Raw genomic sequence first — 19,719 nt, 5'->3', positions numbered from 1 at the left:
AACAGTTAACAGTTTTTGTAAAGGGTGTTGTTGTGGGAGGTTGCTCAGTGGTTGTTATTGTGGGAGGTGAAACGGTGGTGGTTGTCGTGGGAGGTGATCCTGTGGTTATTGTGGGAGTTGATGCTGTGGTTGTTGTTGTTGGAGGTGTAATTGTGGTTGTTGTTGTTGGAGGTGTAATGTGGTTGTTGTTGTTGGAGGTGTAACTGTGGTTTGGTTGTTGGAGGTGAAACTGTGGTGTGTGTTGTGGGAGGTGATCCTGTGGTTGTAGTGGCAGTTGATCCAGTTGTTGTTGTCGGGGGTGAAACTGTGGTTGTTTTAGTGGAAGGTGTAATTGTGGTGTTGTAGTGGGAGGTTGTTTTGTGGTTGTTATTGTGGGAGTTGATCCAGTGGCTGTTGTAGTGGGAGGTGCTCGTGTGGTTTTTTCTGTTGTTGTACCAATAGTAGTGATGTTTTTTTCCATGGTCGTTGAAGAAGGCACACAAATGTCACGGCAACACCAAACTCGTATTTCGTAATTATAACATACACCAGGAGGGTCTTGGTCTTTGTTGTGACAGATCAATCCATCTTGTGGGTTACATTTTACATTCTGGCCAAGTCTTCCAATGGTGTATTTGGTAGAAGGACAGCTCTACACTGTATGTCCAAGGAATTTCTGCAGACACTCAGGTCTGGGTCAGTAATCTTGGAAATCTTTTCATATTCTCCACCAACATACGGAGTTTGCTCAGGATAACTCTTGTCACTCCAGGGTGACCACTTACAATCAAACAGTTAACAGTTTTTGTAAAGGGTGTTGTTGTGGGAGGTTGCTCAGTGGTTGTTATTGTGGGAGGTGAAACGGTGGTGGTTGTCGTGGGAGGTGATCCTGTGGTTATTGTGGGAGTTGATGCTGTGGTTGTTGTTGTTGGAGGTGTAATTGTGGTTGTTGTTGTTGGAGGTGTAACTGTGGTTGTGGTTGTTGGAGGTGAAACTGTGGTGTGTGTTGTGGGAGGTGATCCTGTGGTTGTAGTGGCAGTTGATCCAGTTGTTGTTGTCGGGGGTGAAACTGTGGTTGTTTTAGTGGGAGGTGTAATTGTGGTTGTTGTAGTGGGAGGTTGTTTTGTGGTTGTTATTGTGGGAGTTGATCCAGTGGCTGTTGTAGTGGGAGGTGCTCGTGTGGTTTTTTCTGTTGTTGTACCAATAGTAGTGATGTTTTTTTCCATGGTCGTTGAAGAAGGCACACAAATGTCACGGCAACACCAAACTCGTATTTCGTAATTATAACATACACCAGGAGGGTCTTGGTCTTTGTTGTGACAGATCAATCCATCTTGTGGGTTACATTTTACATTCTGGCCAAGGTCTTCCAATGGTGTATTTGGTAGAAGGACAGCTCTACACTGTATGTCCAAGGAATTTCTGCAGACACTCAGGTCTGGGTCAGTAATCTTGGAAATCTTTTCATATTCTCCACCAACATACGGAGTTTGCTCAGGATAACTCTTGTCACTCCAGGGTGACCACTTACAATCAAAACAGTTAACAGTTTTTGTAAAGGGTGTTGTTGTGGGAGGTTGCTCAGTGGTTGTTATTGTGGGAGGTGAAACGGTGGTGGTTGTCGTGGGAGGTGATCCTGTGGTTATGTGGGAGTTGATGCTGTGGTTGTTGTTGTTGGAGGTGTAATTGTGGTTGTTGTTGTTGGAGGTGTAATTGTGGTTGTTGTTGTTGGAGGTGTAACTGTGGTTGTGGTTGTTGGAGGTGAAACTGTGGTGTGTGTTGTGGGAGGTGATCCTGTGGTTGTAGTGGCAGTTGATCCAGTTGTTGTTGTCGGGGGTGAAACTGTGGTTGTTTTAGTGGAAGGTGTAATTGTGGTTGTTGTAGTGGGAGGTTGTTTTGTGGTTGTTATTGTGGGAGTTGATCCAGTGGCTGTTGTAGTGGGAGGTGCTCGTGTGGTTTTTTCTGTTGTTGTACCAATAGTAGTGATGTTTTTTTCCATGGTCGTTGAAGAAGGCACACAAATGTCACGGCAACACCAAACTCGTATTTCGTAATTATAACATACACCAGGAGGGTCTTGGTCTTTGTTGTGACAGATCAATCCATCTTGTGGGTTACATTTTACATTCTGGCCAAGGTCTTCCAATGGTGTATTTGGTAGAAGGACAGCTCTACACTGTATGTCCAAGGAATTTCTGCAGACACTCAGGTCTGGGTCAGTAATCTTGGAAATCTTTTCATATTCTCCACCAACATACGGAGTTTGCTCAGGATAACTCTTGTCACTCCAGGGTGACCACTTACAATCAAAACAGTTAACAGTTTTTGTAAAGGGTGTTGTTGTGGGAGGTTGCTCAGTGGTTGTTATTGTGGGAGGTGAAACGGTGGTGGTTGTCGTGGGAGGTGATCCTGTGGTTATTGTGGGAGTTGATGCTGTGGTTGTTGTTGTTGGAGGTGTAATTGTGGTTGTTGTTGTTGGAGGTGTAATTGTGGTTGTTGTTGTTGGAGGTGTAACTGTGGTTGTGGTTGTTGGAGGTGAAACTGTGGTGTGTGTTGTGGGAGGTGATCCTGTGGTTGTAGTGGCAGTTGATCCAGTTGTTGTTGTCGGGGGTGAAACTGTGGTTGTTTTAGTGGGAGGTGTAATTGTGGTTGTTGTAGTGGGAGGTTGTTTTATGGTTGTTATTGTGGGAGTTGATCCAGTGGCTGTTGTAGTGGGAGGTGCTCGTGTGGTTTTTTCTGTTGTTGTACCAATAGTAGTGATGTTTTTTTCCATGGTCGTTGAAGAAGGCACACAAATGTCACGGCAACACCAAACTCGTATTTCGTAATTATAACATACACCAGGAGGGTCTTGGTCTTTGTTGTGACAGATCAATCCATCTTGTGGGTTACATTTTACATTCTGGCCAAGGTCTTCCAATGGTGTATTTGGTAGAAGGACAGCTCTACACTGTATGTCCAAGGAATTTCTGCAGACACTCAGGTCTGGGTCAGTAATCTTGGAAATCTTTTCATATTCTCCACCAACATACGGAGTTTGCTCAGGATAACTCTTGTCACTCCAGGGTGACCACTTACAATCAAAACAGTTAACAGTTTTTGTAAAGGGTGTTGTTGTGGGAGGTTGCTCAGTGGTTGTTATTGTGGAGGTGAAACGGTGGTGGTTGTCGTGGGAGGTGATCCTGTGGTTATTGTGGGAGTTGATGCTGTGGTTGTTGTTGTTGGAGGTGTAATTGTGGTTGTTGTTGTTGGAGGTGTAATTGTGGTTGTTGTTGTTGGAGGTGTAACTGTGGTTGTGGTTGTTGGAGGTGAAACTGTGGTGTGTGTTGTGGGAGGTGATCCTTTGGTTGTAGTGGCAGTTGATCCAGTTGTTGTTGTCGGGGGTGAAACTGTGGTTGTTTTAGTGGAAGGTGTAATTGTGGTTGTTGTAGTGGGAGGTTGTTTTGTGGTTGTTATTGTGGGAGTTGATCCAGTGGCTGTTGTAGTGGGAGGTGCTCGTGTGGTTTTTTCTGTTGTTGTACCAATAGTAGTGATGTTTTTTTCCATGGTCGTTGAAGAAGGCACACAAATGTCACGGCAACACCAAACTCGTATTTCGTAATTATAACATACACCAGGAGGGTCTTGGTCTTTGTTGTGACAGATCAATCCATCTTGTGGGTTACATTTTACATTCTGGCCAAGGTCTTCCAATGGTGTATTTGGTAGAAGGACAGCTCTACACTGTATGTCCAAGGAATTTCTGCAGACACTCAGGTCTGGGTCAGTAATCTTGGAAATCTTTTCATATTCTCCACCAACATACGGAGTTTGCTCAGGATAACTCTTGTCACTCCAGGGTGACCACTTACAATCAAAACAGTTAACAGTTTTTGTAAAGGGTGTTGTTGTGGGAGGTTGTTCTGTGGTTGTTATGTGAGATGTTCCTGTACCAGTGTTAAGTGTTTCTGTCCTTGTTGTAGTTAAACTTTCTGTTGTTGGTGTTGTTCTTGGTATTCCTGTTTGTGTTGTGGTGGGTTTCTCTGTTATTATGGTTGTTGTTGTGGGTGGAGATGTTGTCAGTGTTGACAATGTTTTTGTTATAGACGTTGTTGGAGGTCTTGGTGTTGAGAATGTCAAAATTGTTGTAACAAACTCTGTTGAAATAGTAGTGTTTTGAGATGTTGCTGTGATAGGCTTCTCTGTTGTTGTTACTGGGAGTGCAGAAAAAGAAGGAGGTAAAAAATAAGTTTTAGCCATAAATTTGTCTTAGCAAGAAAGAAATCATCCGACAAGAACATTTTATAGTAGTTTGTCTATTACCAGTGGTAGTGAAAGTAAAGGGTGATGTGGTTGGAGTTGATGGTGTAGACGAGCAAGGCTCCATAAATCCAGTAATATTTCCTTCTTCACAAATAGCAAAGATACAGGTTCCATCTCCATCATGTGTCTTATAGATTTTGTCTCCATATTTGTAAGTTTTACCCTCATAGAAACAAGTGCAAGCTGCAAAAGGAAGTATTACAGAAGTATTTCTTTCAACATACAGGTTGTCTCATCAGTTATTTATTTTGTTACTTTTCAGTAACAACAATAAATCACAGCAACAGTCTTTTTCCCACTCACCATGGACATCATCCTTGCAGACCCTCTCAGTTGAAGAACAGATACTTAAAAGAAAATGAGATGAAAAAGTTGCAGCTTGAACATGTTTCTAAAAAGCATTATACATATGTTTTTTACATTACAAATATATTTGTAAGCCATTTTTATATAGAGATTATTTTTCATATAAATGTAAAGAGTTAGTGATGCAAGGCTGAGGTGATTTGGGTACATGCAGAGGAGGAATAGTGGATGTATTGGATAGAATATTCTAAATATGGAGCTATCAGTCAATAATAAATGGATGAAGACTGCAGAGAAGATTCGTGGATGTAATGAAGGATGAGAAGCTGCAGCATTAGTATGGTGGAAATTGTCATACCAGTTGTTACAGTTTTTCTTTGAAGGCATCGAGTCCCCTTCGTTGTAATGTTTCCCACCATCGTCATAACAGCCACATTCATTTGGTGGCATACATTTCATGGTTACTTCATCTAAGTAAGGTTTTTCACGTGGGCAAGTTGGATAGCACCCTTAAGAATTGAAATGTAATTGTAAATTATTAAAAGTTGCTTTGTATTTTAAAGTAAAGAATGAACAATAATAGGATCTATATGATGTCACTGAATCATCAGCCCCAGCTGGCAGCTGATTAAATAATTTGTCTGGAAATTAACTTAAAGGGATGTGAAAAGGCACTAATACACCTGGTTTCAGACAGTTGATAAACAACAAGGCACAGTATAGGAAAAATAAGAATTGTGTTGAACTGTGAATCAAACACAGACCCTACAGTAGTCTGCATTAATGAAAATACAGAGTTGGAAATGAGCACAGTAGATCCCCCCTTAATCTGTAAGGACATTCATGCTATATTATTGACTTTAGTTTTAAAGAGGAGACATGGTCAGTGACTGTATAATTATAAACCTACAAATGCATGCACTATCACTTTCTTAAAATGCATACCTTCTAATGCTGGAAGTTGATTGTAGCATATTCCAGAAGGATTTTTGCATGTCTTCATGCATGAGCTTCCACAAGGCTTATAGTGCCATTCACACTCTCCATCAGGATTGTAATAATCACAGAATACAGCTAATAAAACAAAAGTAAAAAATCATAACTCAACTTTAATATTAAATTTGATGTGTAAAGTAAGGTCATGGTGACAATCATTATTATATTCTGCATTTTTTAAATTTATCTTGTCACCAAAAAGGAAAAAAAAAACTACTTACGGCAGATGTTGGGAGTTCTCCATTTCACGCACACTCCTGCCTCATTACAGGCTGCTGCATAAGCTGCTACAGCTGAACAGAAACACTCACAATCTCCTCCCGAATTACAGGCACACGTGTCTCTCACACAGGCATCAAAATATTGTTGGGGATCCACCTTTTTGAAATAGATAATTATAAGTGTAAGTAAAGAGTGAATATAGTCCATTATAGCCTAAAGTTTACTTACATTCATAAACACTTACCTTTGAATGGCAGGTATCAAATACTGTACCCTTGATAATGCTGCAGTGCTTTATTGCCCATGCCTGCCTGTATGAGTAAAGTGTACATGCATCTTTCGGAGTTTGTGCACTTGAGCAGCTAGATGACACTTGCCAGCTGTTTCCAAAAATAAGGGGATCAACCACAACTTCTTTATTTCTGGTAGTAAAATCATTTTTGATATTTCCATCAAAATTTCCACATAGACCGCAGACTTTGCCCTAAGAAAAGAATATGTTAATTTGTCAGTTGGAAACTGCATACATGTGTGTGTATCTATGTATGTGTGTGTTTTTGGTCACAAACCTTGAATGTAGATCTGAGTTTGATCATGAGGGTTGTCTTCTTATTCCAAATGACAATAAGGCCATTCTTCGCTTCAATGACGAGATACAATCCCATTGTGTGGACTTGATAGGGTATTTCTTCCCCATTGGTTTGCTTGATTACTCTGATATTTTCATCTTTGAGACGAATTTCAGTGTTCTGTTAAAAATAAAGCATGTTTATTATGAATTGTGAAAACCAATTTGAGCCTTTAGGACCATTAATACATATGATATTGCAACAAAGGTAGACCACTGTCATAATTTATACTTTATAGTTACACTCGGTAACTTGTAATTTGTAACCACGTACCCAAACTTCACTGAGAAATTATGGAACTACAGTACACAGCAAAAGACAAACACTTAATTATTTGGCATGCTCAATTTTCCAAAAGAAAAGTAAAATAGGGCTCATGTTGAAACTCACAGTGCAACTTACTGTATTCATGAGAACACTGTGTAGACTGTTTCCTTAAAAAAAACGGACTTAAACGTACTGATATAGTGATGATAATTAAGAGGCAATGCATAAATGCTATTAAGGTGTCAGTTTTTCTTTTTACATTTGTAAATGCAATTTGCTTTCATATTTACATACCCCTAAATAGAGCGTGATGTCAAAAGAGCAGACACTTTCAGCATTTTCGCAGGGGATGCTCTCAGTCAGTACCATGAATGTGCCATTCTCACCTCCACAGTAATCCTGCAAGATTCTCACGTTAGTATCACAGGACTTATTTTAACAGGTCATAAAGACTAAACTTAAGTGCAGACTATACCTGGGTGAAGATGTAGCTACAGCCCCCACTAAAGGCAAATCTCGATTCATCAAAAGTGATATAATTCCCTGCTCCATATATGGTACAAGTTCCACCACAGTCATGATCTGTACATTCCCAGTTGCTGCTATTGCATGTGCTAAGATTTGAAAAAGGAAGTTAAATCTTGTTAAATAACTATCACCGATTCCAAAAGACCACAACAAAAAGTTTCAGTATTTTTTAATGCGTTTTTAAAATGTACTCTTTATTTAAACAGGATGGAAGCATGGATAAATCATTGTTCAAACCTCACCATGTATTGCAGTCCACTTTAACAGATTGTCCATGTTTATAGTATTCTCCATTATATGGGCAGGGGCAGTCTTCCTGCTTTACACAGCCTCCATTATTATCTGACAGCAGGCCATCAGGACATACACATCCTGAGATACACTGTGTGCTGATCTGTGCAGAATAACACAAATACATTTCATCAAAATGTTTAATAACTGATTATGCTGATGTAATATCCATGTGTGGCAGTTATGAATCAGCTTCTCAGTCTTACACATTGTTTGTTTAGTGTCTGGCAGCTTTTTTGGCACTCAGATCCCTTTTCTCCCGGCTTTGCATTTGAGCAGTTGAGGAAAACCATTGGGCTTGTGCATGCTGAAAATGATAGTGTGTTTAAAAGGACACGACTGTATGCTTGTATCTACTAATACTTTGCTTTTCGGTAGAAAAAAATCATTTGATGAACTGAGTACTTTGTACCTACTTTCAATCATTTGCTTTCCTGAACAGCTTAATTGTCCACCATGGCAGGAGCTGAAACATAAATGAAGACAAAGAAAAGAGATGTATTAGTTCAATGAAATGACAAGATATCAATTTCACTTGCGTGTATTCCGGTTAAATGTTCCTGCGACAACTTCATCTGGTGATACTTGGAAATGTCACAAGCTGAAATGCATCAGTGAAGCAATAAAGTTCTGTGATATAATGAAACTTGAATTTGCCAGAGACTTTACTTCTTTGCACATTTGCATTCATCCTTTACATTACTACCATGTGTCGGTCGTAATTGGCTAGCATGCTTGTTTTGGATCACAGTGTTGGGTGGCTTTCTCCATTTTCTGAGTGTGTCCATGTCCAGTTCACAATGATTTGAGTTTGCCATGCTTTTTGTTTGCTTGTTTTGATTTTATAGAGAATGATTACTGTAGATTATACACAGTATGAAATATCCAAAATGAGCTCAACCTTTAACATCTTTAACATCCGCATTTCTATAAGTAGTTTAGAGGAAATGCTGGTTAAACAGTATAATCAAGATTTTGTGGAGAGCCAGTGTAATGAACGTGCAGAAATGTCTGTAGAAGATAAACAGTTCATGAACATAATGTCGGAGTCAGCTGTACTTAAGGATGGTCATTATTACTTGAAATTACCCTTTCGTAAACCTGAAGTAAGAATGCCAAACAACAAGCAGGTGGCTCAGCAGAGGGCGCAATATCTGCTAAGACGGTTTCAGAAAGATCAGTTATTCTTTCAATTCATTATGCATGAATTCAAGGAATTCATGCATAATGTTAGTATGGAGGGACATTCAGAAATCATACCACAAGAACAGTTGAAGCATGAGGAAGGAAAGGTGTGGTATATACCTCATCATGGGGTCTACCACCCCCGCAAGAAAACACTGCGTGTTGTGTATGATTGTGCTTCAACATTTGCTGAAACATCACTGAACAAGGAGCTATTACAAGGCCCAGATCTGACTAGCACTTTATCAGGTGTGCTGATTCGCTTTCGGCAGGGTCCAATAGCGCTTATGACAGACATTAAAGGGATGTTTCATCAGGTCAGAGTGGCTGAGGAACACGTAAACTTTTTACGTTTTCTCTGGTGGCCCGATGGTGACATCACAAAACAGCTGGTGGAACATAGAATGTTAGTCCACATTTTTGGTGCAGTATCCTCCCCCAGCTGTGCCACCTATGCACTACTAAAGACTGCTGATGACAACCAACATCTGTACCCAGAGGAGGTTATACATACAATCAGGCATAGTTTTTATGTAGATGACTGTCTTAAATCTACTCAGTCTGTTGAGCAGGCCATCTCACTTTATCAGCAGCTTACTGAGGTGTGTGCCAAGGGGGGATTTAGGCTCAATAAGTGGGTATGTAGTGATCGCTCTGTCCTCTGTCAGATCCCGGAGGAAAATAGAGCCACAGGTGTAAAGATGCTGGACCTTAGTCGGGATCAGCTACCCACAGAAAGAGCTCTCGGTGTGCAATGGGATATTGAACATGATGTTTTCACATTCAGTATTGTGAACAAGGACAAACCACTTACAAGACGTGGTATTCTGTCCAATGTCAGCTCCATTTACGACCCTTTGGGTTTCTTGGCTCCAGTCATTCTGCTTGCAAAACAAATTCTGCAACATCTATGTAAACTGAGGTTTGGCTGGGATGAGACAATACCAGCAGAAATGGCACAAACTTGGCAAAAATGGGTTGAGGATTTAGTTCTTCTTAACAAGTTTAGTATTAGTAGATGTGTCACACCCAAAGGATTTGGGGAGATAAAAAGTGCACAGCTACATCACTTTTGTGATGCCAGTGAAACTGGGTATGGTGCTGTATCATATCTTAGGCTATCTAATAGCAAGCAGGAAGTGTGTGTTTCCTTTATTATTGGTAAAGCAAGGGTGGCGCCGTTAAAACAAGTCACCATCCCACGTCTTGAACTGGCTGCTGCAGTTTTAGCTGTGCGCTTGGACAAAATGCTATCAGTTGAACTTAATCTTAATCTGAGTGAATCAGTCTTTTGGTCTGACAGCACAACTGTGCTACAGTACATTGCAAACACAACCACACGGTTCAAAACATATGTAGCTAATAGAGTTTCCATCATTCATGCTTTGACAAAAGTTGAGCAGTGGAGGTACATCAGTTCAAAGCTGAATCCAGCTGATGCAGCCTCTCGAGGAATGACAATTGGCTGTTTCCTGAAATCTTCCACCTGGATCAGTGGTCCAGAATTTCTCAGTAAACCTGTTGTTCACTGGCCTGTAGGCATGAATTGTGTATCTGTCCATTTGGAAGCTGACCCAGAAATAAAAGGGGAGGGCCTGATGTGTGCAGCTGTGTTGAAAGAAGATGTGTGTCCCACTACTAAGCTGCTGATGTACTTCTCCAGATGGACAAAATTAAAAAGGTGTGTGGCATGGGTGCTGAAAGTAAAAGAAAGGCTTAAACTGCAAACAACGAAAAGACAGAAGCTGCTGGACACGCACTGTGGAAATCAAAGATGTGCTAAAAGGGATAATAAATGGAACACTCTGCTCAAAACTGAGGATTTGTCCAAGGCTGAGGAAGCTATAGTGAGCTTTGTGCAGAGAAAACATTATGCTGATGAAATGACTGCCCTAAACTCTGGCACTGTAAGGAAGTCAAGTCATCTGTATAAGCTTGATCCTGTAGTTGCTAATGGTGTCTTGAGAGTGGGTGGAAGACTGAGCAAAGCAGATTTACCTGAGGAAACAAAACATCCTGCAATTTTGCCAAAAGAAAGCCATGTTTCAAAGCTTATTCTTCAGCATATTCACGAAAAGATTGGTCACAGAGGAAGAAATCACATGCTTTCAACTCTTCGCCGTCAATACTGGATCCCTCATGCTAATTCAGCAGCTAGAAAAATAATCAGAGACTGTATAGTGTGTCAAAGACAACGGCAAAAGCCAGGTGAGCAGAAAATGTCTGATCTTCCTATTGACAGAATCTCAGCTGATCTTCCACCATTTACTTATGTTGGTGTTGATTATTTTGGACCAATAGAAGTAAAGAGAGGCAGAAGTCTTGTAAGAGGTATGGAGTTCTTTTCACATGCCTAACCTGTCGTGCAGTCCACCTTGAGGTGGCACATTCTCTTGATACAGACTCCTGCATTAATGCCATCAGGAGATTCATCTGCCGCAGAGGACAAGTCAAAGAAATACGGTCAGACAATGGAACCAACTTTGTCAGCTCAAATCGTGAGTTAAAACAAGCTATGTTAGAGCTAAACCAAAGTAAAATCCAAAAAGGTTTAGCACAAGATGGCATAAAGTGGACCTTTAACCCGCCTTATGGGGCCCATCATGGTGGAGTATGGGAGCGCTTGGTGCAAGAAATAAAGAGAATATTATGCTCTATCACAAACCAGCAAGTACTAGATGATGAAACCTTGCATACAGTTTTGTGTGAAGTGGAGGCTATACTGAATGACCGCCCAATCACACCTTCTTCTGACGATCCCAATGATGTAGAAGCTCTACTCCAAATCACTTGCTCCAGTTAAAAGGCAAACCTGTGCTGCCACCAGGTTTATTCAAAAAAGAGGATCTGTATCTGCGAAGACGATGGAAACAAGCCCAGTATATTGTGGATCTATTCTGGAAAAGGTGGGTGAAAGAATACCTTCCTATGTTGCAGGAACGACAGAAATGGAACAAGATTCATAGGAACTTTTGCATTGGTGATGTTGTGCTTATTGTTGATGGAGCTGCACCAAGAAATTCTTGGCCCATTGGCCGCATCACTGAAACCATGGCCGATGCACACGGAGTAGTTCGCCGTGTTAGAGTTAAGACACGAACAAATGAGCTGGAGAGGCCAATCAACAAAATATGTCTCCTGGTGGAGGCCATCTAGGGGAAACAATGAATGTTTGCCTCCAACTGAGCCAAGTTCTGGAACCTCTGGCTCTACATTTACACTGACACTCACTTTGCTCTACACTCCATCATGCAACATACACCTTTTGTCAATACAAACAAAGCAAACACATGAACAACAGACTTGAAATCTTAGAACATTGACCTTTCTTTTTGTTTGTTTTTTAAGAAGACATATGGACTACTGAAGAAAATTATTGGTATTGCATTTTGTGATAGCCACTTAGAGAGATATAATTCATGTTACACAGGAATTAGGGGCCGGAATGTTGTGGCCATTTATGTTGAACATTTATAAAATGCAATTTGTATTCATTTTTGTTTTTTCTTTGCAGTTGTAAGAATATACTGACCTAGTTTTGTTATGTAAATTTGTAATCGATTTGTAATCAATTTTCTTGGAGAAAGTTTTTTGGAAAGTGATTGGTTTATTAGCTTATGGACCCTCCCATTAATCAGGGGATTAAGAGCACCCTGGAGGGGTGTGGAAAATGTTTTGTTTTTTGTTTGCCAAATGTCAGATGGGAGGACGGGAGGGTTAGAAAATGATTTTTTGACCACTTTTGAGGTTGTTAAAGCAAATTAAGTTAACTTTCGTTTAATTTTAAGTTTTAAGAAGTTATTTGGCTGATTTTTGTTTATAATTTTCCACGAAATAAATGGTATATGATTTTTAAACAATGGAGTCAGAAGTGCGTTCTAAAACAAACCTCCCGTTGCCACCCACGGCCTTTTCTTGGACTTTTTGGTGTTTGGAACATAAAAGGCCGTGACAACGGGAGTAATGTTACTCCAGTCAACACTGATGGGGAATATTTTGCTGAATAACTACTTGTATTTTGATACTTTATGTATAATTTGCCAATAATACAGTTTTATTTTACATCTCATAGTAATATCAATAACTGTCAAGCTGGGCTCTTTGACAAGAATATTTTAAATCATGCTCAAATGCTTGTTTGTTTTTAGGACCCCCCAAGACTCACTACTGTACAGCAAAAAACTCAAATTAATGTCAACTTGAAATGATGATAGATTCAGTTCGATACAATGGTTACTAGTACCTGGTTTAAGAGTATCAACTCTCTTGCCCCATGAAAAATGGAAATAGAAAAAATTGCCAGACTAAAGATAGAAATGTAACAATTTTACAGTTTTCGTCTCATATATAGTCCACAATTTCACTCCACTTTAAGCAGACTTTTGTGGGGGAAAGCACAACGAACAAATCACATGCTTTTTCACAAGTATAAAGGCACCATAAAAAATTCCTGGCAAGCACAAGTGCAATACTTTTCAGCATACTAAATTATTGGTGTTTTCTCTTCCCTTCCTTTTATCTATTTCACATTAATCATCAACCATCATCGAACTACAAAATAAATAAATAAATCATTAATTAATTAATAAAAATACATAATATACTGAAAAAACTTACCAAATCTCTCCATTACTGAGTGTAGTAACCTGCTCGGGATACACCACTGTGTCCCCAGCATAACAGGAACATTGTAAGGGTGACACACATTCATTTTTCTCATTTAGGTAAGTTCCTTCAGCACAGCCACAGCCATCAAGCTCAGTGAAATCAACCCCACATGTTAAACCTGACTGACTAAGAGAGCGACAGGTGCGACCGCAGCTTGTCATTTTGTAGTCATACACAAAAGTAGGTGGACAGTCATTTGTGTATTTCTCTGTTGGAAGAAAAAGGGACCACTTACAGTTTAAACAGACACAGATCTCATTTATTGTAGTAGATCATTTGGTTTAAACTTACGGCATGTGTTGTTCCTCCATCCAGTCAATGATACGCCTTCAATAGCACATGCATGAACATAGGCAGATAAAGCAGCACACAAGCAATCCTCGCTTTTTTCACAGGCACACGTGTCATAAATACAATTCTGCATAGAGAAACAACAAAAAGCTTAATCATCAGTTAAAGCTAATAAATAATTAAAATAAAAATGTATACATATGATTACAACAAGGAAGAAATCCCTGCTTACAAGTTTATACTCTTCTGGGTGAACCACAGGATGGCACAGTGAAAAAACACCTTTTGGGTCTGACAGCTGTGAGCACCAGTGTTTGGCATATTGCTCTACAGAAAGAAACAGGTTTATTTAAAAAGTAATAAGACATCAACAAAACATAAAGCATGATGTCTGTGACCTACCCTTTTCTGTACTCAAACTGCAGGGTTCTCTGACTATATTTGTCACATCAGGGCAATTTGATTTGGTTTTCCATGTGTTGGCAAATGTCCAAGCCGTTTTTTCAATTATACCATTGGTTGTTTTGAAGTCCTGTGATCCATCATTATCAAAATCTCCACAAAGACCTGGATAAAGATGTTCATGGTCTGATATAACAACAACCTTTACTCTTAAAACATAATTCCAAAACCAATCAAAATCCAAACCCACCGATGAGTTTTCCTTTATTAGATACACTGGCTTTGATGTAGACCTGCATAACAGGTGTGAGCTGAATCTCAACATCAAGCCCGTAGGTGGTGTGGATTACAAGAAAGAATGTCGATGGGTGGAAAATTTTGATATCATCTGGGAAGGGAATACATATTATATATTTTTTTCACATTAAATGATGAGACTCATTTAAATGTTGGGATTTCATTTCCTAAAAGACAAAGAAGTGCTCACCCAGAATGAGAGGAAGCTGAGAGAGCAGTGTGTTGTAAAAGACCTGCCCACTGGCTTCAACTTTAACCATCTATAGGACAAAGTATATTACTATATCAGAAAAGTCATCGGAACCATTGGAAAATAAATAAATTGGATTAACATATACATATATTTTACCACATGATTTGACAGTAGTAGAGTGACTGATGCCAGGCAAGTTGATATATCAGATTTTTCACATTTAGCCAAGTCGCCTTGAAGACTGAAAGTCCCATTGATTTCCTAAAATTGAAAAGTCAAAAATGCACTTAAATACACATGTAGTTTACATGTATAATATTACTTTGTTTGCGAATAATAACAAGAAGAAGAAAAACCCCCCAAAACAAACGTATTTGCTGTTTCACCTCACCTTCGTCAGAACATAAGAACATTCTCCGTGGAACATGTACGTTTTATCGTCATAGGTGGTGATGTGAGAGCCACCCAGGATGGAACAAACACCAGGACAGTCTTTAAAATTACAGATCCACTCACCATTTATGCAGGTGCTGTTAAACAGAGGTCCATCAGTTCATCTTCACAAACCAGTGTAAATATATACATGAAGTTATAAATGATACAGTTACCAGTTCTTGCATGGCCCGGAGTAGGATTGCTCTGGTTGGTATATTTCTCCATTATGCAAGCAGCTGCAGTTGTCAACAGTGACGCACCCAGTATGTGTGACATCATCCAAGACAGTCCCTTTAGAAACAGATAGTTTTATGATAATACACAAAATCACCATTAGGTCTGATGGGTATGCCATCGGCACATTTTGGATCCCCGAATGTTCCTATTTTTGAACATAACACTTTGCTTAGCAACCACCAAGCAATGGGCTAAAAAGACCTATTTTGGGGCAACACTGTCCAAAACTGTCCAGCAAAGCATCTTATCACTTTTCTTCAGGAAAATACCATGTCATTTATATCTACAGAAGGATTTACATTTACATAAACCAAAGTTTTATACATTCAAATCAACAATCTAGCAGTAGGCTAGTAGGCTGAATTAAACATATAAACCTTAGCATATAAAAAACATCTGCACCCCTCACCACCGCCACCTCTTTTTTCTGTTTGAAAGCTTTTTGCTTTAGGCACAATGCAAACCATATATTACTTACATATTTATAGCAAATGGTTTGTGAACAGCTAATTCTGATTTTGACACATTAGAAATGCATAAAAATCCTAAAGAAAATTATGAACAAAAGTAAAACTGCATTAAAAACAAGAATTTTTCTTAGATTTCAAATATTGCAACCGAGAATGGCTACATTTGATTAAATATCATCTAATTTAGCTTCACAAATATACTAAAGAGTGTCAAAGGGAAAAATAACACATTTAAAGAATAAAAGTGATAACCTAAGAATAATAATAGTGACTACATGCTAACCCTAATTTAAAAAAATATTATGCTCTAGAAACTACGAAACTTACCAAATGGACAGAAACATCCATCAACACAGTGTTCACTACACACTTGGTTTGTGCCCCGGTTTTTGCAAGTGTCCACGCAGGGATTACCACATTCCTTATACTCCAGGTTGAAGGGGCATGATTTTCCTTTTAAGCACACAAAAATTGTAATTAAAATTAATAAACAAGTAATTGTGATGTTAGTACATTAACAACAAAAAATCCCCTTGTTTATATTCATACCACAGAGTTCTGGGGTCTTCCACTGCCCTGGTGCCCCACCCGCATGAGCACACTGACGGGAGTACTCTGACATGGTCGCACACATGCAAGACGTATCATTGCTGTCACAGGAGCACAGATCTTCCTTACAGGCATTAATGAAGGACTCTGTGTCGATCAGGCCTTGACAACTGTCAAATGCACCTTCAGTCTGCAGTTTCTGGCAGAGGTCTTCCTGTTGGTCAAAGCATATTATTTATTTAATATTATGCATTTAAATATATGTAAAATACTTCAAAGCAAATACATTTTAGCATACCGGAACTTCACATGACTCTTTGGCTTGAGAGGACGTGGTCTCACAATTGTCAGACAGACCAGTGATTTTCCATTTGTACCCATATTCATCAATACTGTAAAATGTCCCTGTTTCTAATGGGAAATTAAGTTTTAGTAAGTGTGAACACTGAATTGTGGATTGTAATCTATTTTAATGTTTAACATTTAGTTCTTACCTGAATTTGTGAAGTCATTATTCAGTTCATTGAAGTCACCACACAGACCACAAGTTTGATTCCTGAATTTTACATCCAGTTCAACCTTAAAACCATTTCAAAATTAGATATGAATCAAATGCAGAAACAAAGATGAAATCTATAATTACTATTTGAAGAAAACAGGGCAATGAAGGATACTCTGGTAAAGCTGTTTTTTGCCTGTTCAGATGGTAATTTATGTTCATAGTTTACCACTTTCTGTAACACTACCTTTCAATAATAAAATAGTAAGGCTTCTGTTTTGCAAAACTATTTGTGAATTGCTTTTTTTCCACATCTCTTTCTCGCTCTCTCTCACACACACACACTAGTGTTAAAATCATACAGCACAGTTTTTTTTAGTTATTTGTTTACTATAACGTACATTATATCAGATTTATTTGTATGAAGCACAAAATCTTCATAACTTTCTTTAGTAATCATAGTCATCACAATTTATTTTTATATATTACTTCAGAAACATTGGTACAGAAACATTAGTGATGTCGAACACAGTATGTAAAAAGCATACCCAGAGGGAGTCTTCTTGATTCCACATTAAGACCAATCCCAGCTTTGCCTGAACTTTAACATAAGATGCAATGCTTTCTACTGAAATGCCACCCTGGCTGAAGGGTATTTTAACACTATAAGGAATAACAAAATCATCATAGTTAGATTAAACATTAACCAACCATTAAAACAGTGCATCAGCTATTAATGAAAAATCACATTTGTAAGACAGACTCACAGTTCATTGTTGATTTTGATTGATCGATTAGCTAATTCGACAAGTCCACCATCAAGTTTCATTGTGACTTTCTTAATGGTGGTAACCTCATTTGACTCCTGTCGCTGGAGCTCAATGTTGAAACTACTGTAGTCTGCCTTACACTGGGATGCAAAGATGTAGCTGCAAGTGGATGGGAGCCTGAAGAAGTCCCCATCAAATGTCTTAAAGTGGTAGTTTCCCCATGTGCTGCAGAACTGGTTGTTGTGAGATGGACTCACTTCTAGTTTGAAAGAAAATAAATCATCATACCATCATGTATAGTCATGTATACCACACTCATTGTGTTACAGTTGTCTACATACCAGTGATGGCTGCTGATAGGCCAAGGCAAAGGCTGAGCCATGGTATCACCCATTCTAGCTGCATGCTGACTGACCTCATGGTTCTTGAGCAATCCCTGTCCAGAGAGAAGGAAAGGTGCACTAACTGATACCTTGCTGAAAGGGCCGTGTAATATAGTTCATTTGATGTTTGCAGTTTAGGAGGAGCAGAAGATGCATCCTGTGTGTCAACCTTTTTCTGTCAACATTAAAATCACACCCGTGAAGTGTCCTATAACAACATTTCATCTTCATCTGTTTGAGTCATGATTTTATCACTCCCTCTCTCATGCTCCATACCTCAGTTTTAATGCTAATCTTGGATAAACATCAACATTATAAAGAAAAATATTTTAAAGTGAACTGCCATACAGTTTTTTTGTATTTATTTATTTTAATTATGGAACACTTTCAGGACAGATTTTCATGAGAATGATACATTGTAAAACAAGGATTGCATGCTTTTCTCACGTCATTGTCAGAAAGACCAACCCAGAGAATTTGAACCGTATCTTTCACTGACATAAGTAAATTTTCTGATATAAAATACATCTATGAATCACTGAATCATACTTTGAGTAAACATTTGTCAAAGACGTGTAGATATGAAAGGGTTTACACACTAAGACTGTCTGCTTTGTCTTACCAGGTAACTTTATTCACATGTAAGTTAAGATTTAACCAAATGATAGGATGTATATGTAATCAGCATAAGTAGCTTTGGATTAACATATCAACTTCTATCCTCACACAGCAAATGCACAAAAAGTGAGATGATGAGACTGAAGTAATTATGACGCTTTCCCAATATTTTAACATAGCCAAATATCATCAGTAATCATGATAACGGCACTATTTTCTGTCTAGTTTGCTCAACAAGTGCAACATTTGTTTTAATGTCTCACAGCCCCAAGAAGATAGATCCTACTAACTTTAGTGACCTTTTAACTTCCCCAGATGTAACTATAACGATTTAATGGTACTATTTTAAAACACGAGTCTTATTAGGACTCTATTTTGTGCAAGTAATTAAATTTTAGCTTACTGACTCACTAAGCTAAGATAGTGAACTTCAAATAATCTGGATTAAACCTTTTAAACAAGATGGAGTTAACATAACCACTATGCACTAGCATGTAAGTTGTGCTCTTTGTGTATGCTCATGTCAGTTAGGCATTTACAGTGCTTCTGTGAAGCAGAAAAATAAACCTCACATAGAAACTTCAGAAATAGTTCTACTTTTATATCAGTCAGTTTTTTACATGTTGTTTTGAGTGTAATAAAAATGTTCAGATAGAACCTTTGGTATGCAACAAAAACGCAATTGCATTTAATAGTTATAAATATAAAGATAAAAAACCTAATTAATACAGAAAATACAATTACCTAGCAGTGTGTGTATATAAAATAGAATCTTCTCGAAACATGCAATGTTTCTAGTAAAGACATCTAAACAATGATACTAGCACTTCTGTCTTAACAGGCAATCGAAGGAACCTTGATGATGAAAACATGGGGGACTGAAAAGTGCAGCCAAAGTGGAAGTGCCCTTAAGTCCACATTCTGGACTGTACGGTGTTTCTCCAACAACAAACCTTGGATTACCCCAGAAATTAAAGCTGTCCTCAAGCAGAAGAGGAGGGCCTTCAAATCCAAAGACAAAGAGGAGTTGAAAAGGGTGCAGCGAGAGCTGAGGGGACTGATAAGGAATGGGAAGGACAGCTACAGGCAGAAGATGGAGAATCAGCTTCAGCAAAACAACGTTGGTGAAGTCTGGAGAGGCCTCAGAACCATCTCGGGCCACAAACATCAGAGCTCTCTGCCTGGGAGGGATGTGAGGTGGG

At 38.9% G+C, this 19,719-nt stretch overlaps 1 protein-coding gene across 1 annotated transcript in view; it reads right to left on the bottom strand.

Annotated features, from left to right (window-relative positions):
* Positions 1 to 17,984, bottom strand: part of LOC100693057 (mucin-5AC) — a 32,908-nt gene extending 14,924 nt beyond the window's left edge. The window contains exons 1-27 of the mRNA XM_025908464.1: positions 17,858 to 17,984; positions 17,514 to 17,775; positions 17,295 to 17,409; positions 16,742 to 16,826; positions 16,546 to 16,658; positions 16,248 to 16,461; positions 16,026 to 16,151; positions 15,165 to 15,282; positions 14,948 to 15,086; positions 14,713 to 14,817; positions 14,554 to 14,623; positions 14,317 to 14,454; positions 14,067 to 14,231; positions 13,897 to 13,991; positions 13,665 to 13,791; positions 13,323 to 13,581; positions 7,937 to 7,986; positions 7,727 to 7,827; positions 7,472 to 7,623; positions 7,177 to 7,315; positions 6,996 to 7,100; positions 6,375 to 6,554; positions 6,050 to 6,289; positions 5,805 to 5,961; positions 5,490 to 5,661; positions 4,282 to 4,365; positions 3,948 to 4,172 (exon numbers count right to left, since the gene is read on the bottom strand). Of these exons, the coding sequence (XP_025764249.1) occupies positions 3,948 to 4,172; positions 4,282 to 4,365; positions 5,490 to 5,661; positions 5,805 to 5,961; positions 6,050 to 6,289; positions 6,375 to 6,554; positions 6,996 to 7,100; positions 7,177 to 7,315; positions 7,472 to 7,623; positions 7,727 to 7,827; positions 7,937 to 7,986; positions 13,323 to 13,581; positions 13,665 to 13,791; positions 13,897 to 13,991; positions 14,067 to 14,231; positions 14,317 to 14,454; positions 14,554 to 14,623; positions 14,713 to 14,817; positions 14,948 to 15,086; positions 15,165 to 15,282; positions 16,026 to 16,151; positions 16,248 to 16,461; positions 16,546 to 16,658; positions 16,742 to 16,826; positions 17,295 to 17,409; positions 17,514 to 17,775; positions 17,858 to 17,936 (3,815 nt within the window). The 5' untranslated portion in view covers positions 17,937 to 17,984. The remainder of the gene's footprint in view (positions 1 to 3,947; positions 4,173 to 4,281; positions 4,366 to 5,489; positions 5,662 to 5,804; positions 5,962 to 6,049; positions 6,290 to 6,374; positions 6,555 to 6,995; positions 7,101 to 7,176; positions 7,316 to 7,471; positions 7,624 to 7,726; positions 7,828 to 7,936; positions 7,987 to 13,322; positions 13,582 to 13,664; positions 13,792 to 13,896; positions 13,992 to 14,066; positions 14,232 to 14,316; positions 14,455 to 14,553; positions 14,624 to 14,712; positions 14,818 to 14,947; positions 15,087 to 15,164; positions 15,283 to 16,025; positions 16,152 to 16,247; positions 16,462 to 16,545; positions 16,659 to 16,741; positions 16,827 to 17,294; positions 17,410 to 17,513; positions 17,776 to 17,857) is intronic.
* Between the last annotated feature and the right edge of the window lie 1,735 nt (positions 17,985 to 19,719).

This window comes from Oreochromis niloticus, linkage group LG7 (genome assembly GCF_001858045.2).
Source record: "Oreochromis niloticus isolate F11D_XX linkage group LG7, O_niloticus_UMD_NMBU, whole genome shotgun sequence".
Lineage (NCBI taxonomy): Eukaryota > Metazoa > Chordata > Actinopteri > Cichliformes > Cichlidae > Oreochromis > Oreochromis niloticus.
This window is presented reverse-complemented; position numbering and strand designations above follow the sequence as displayed.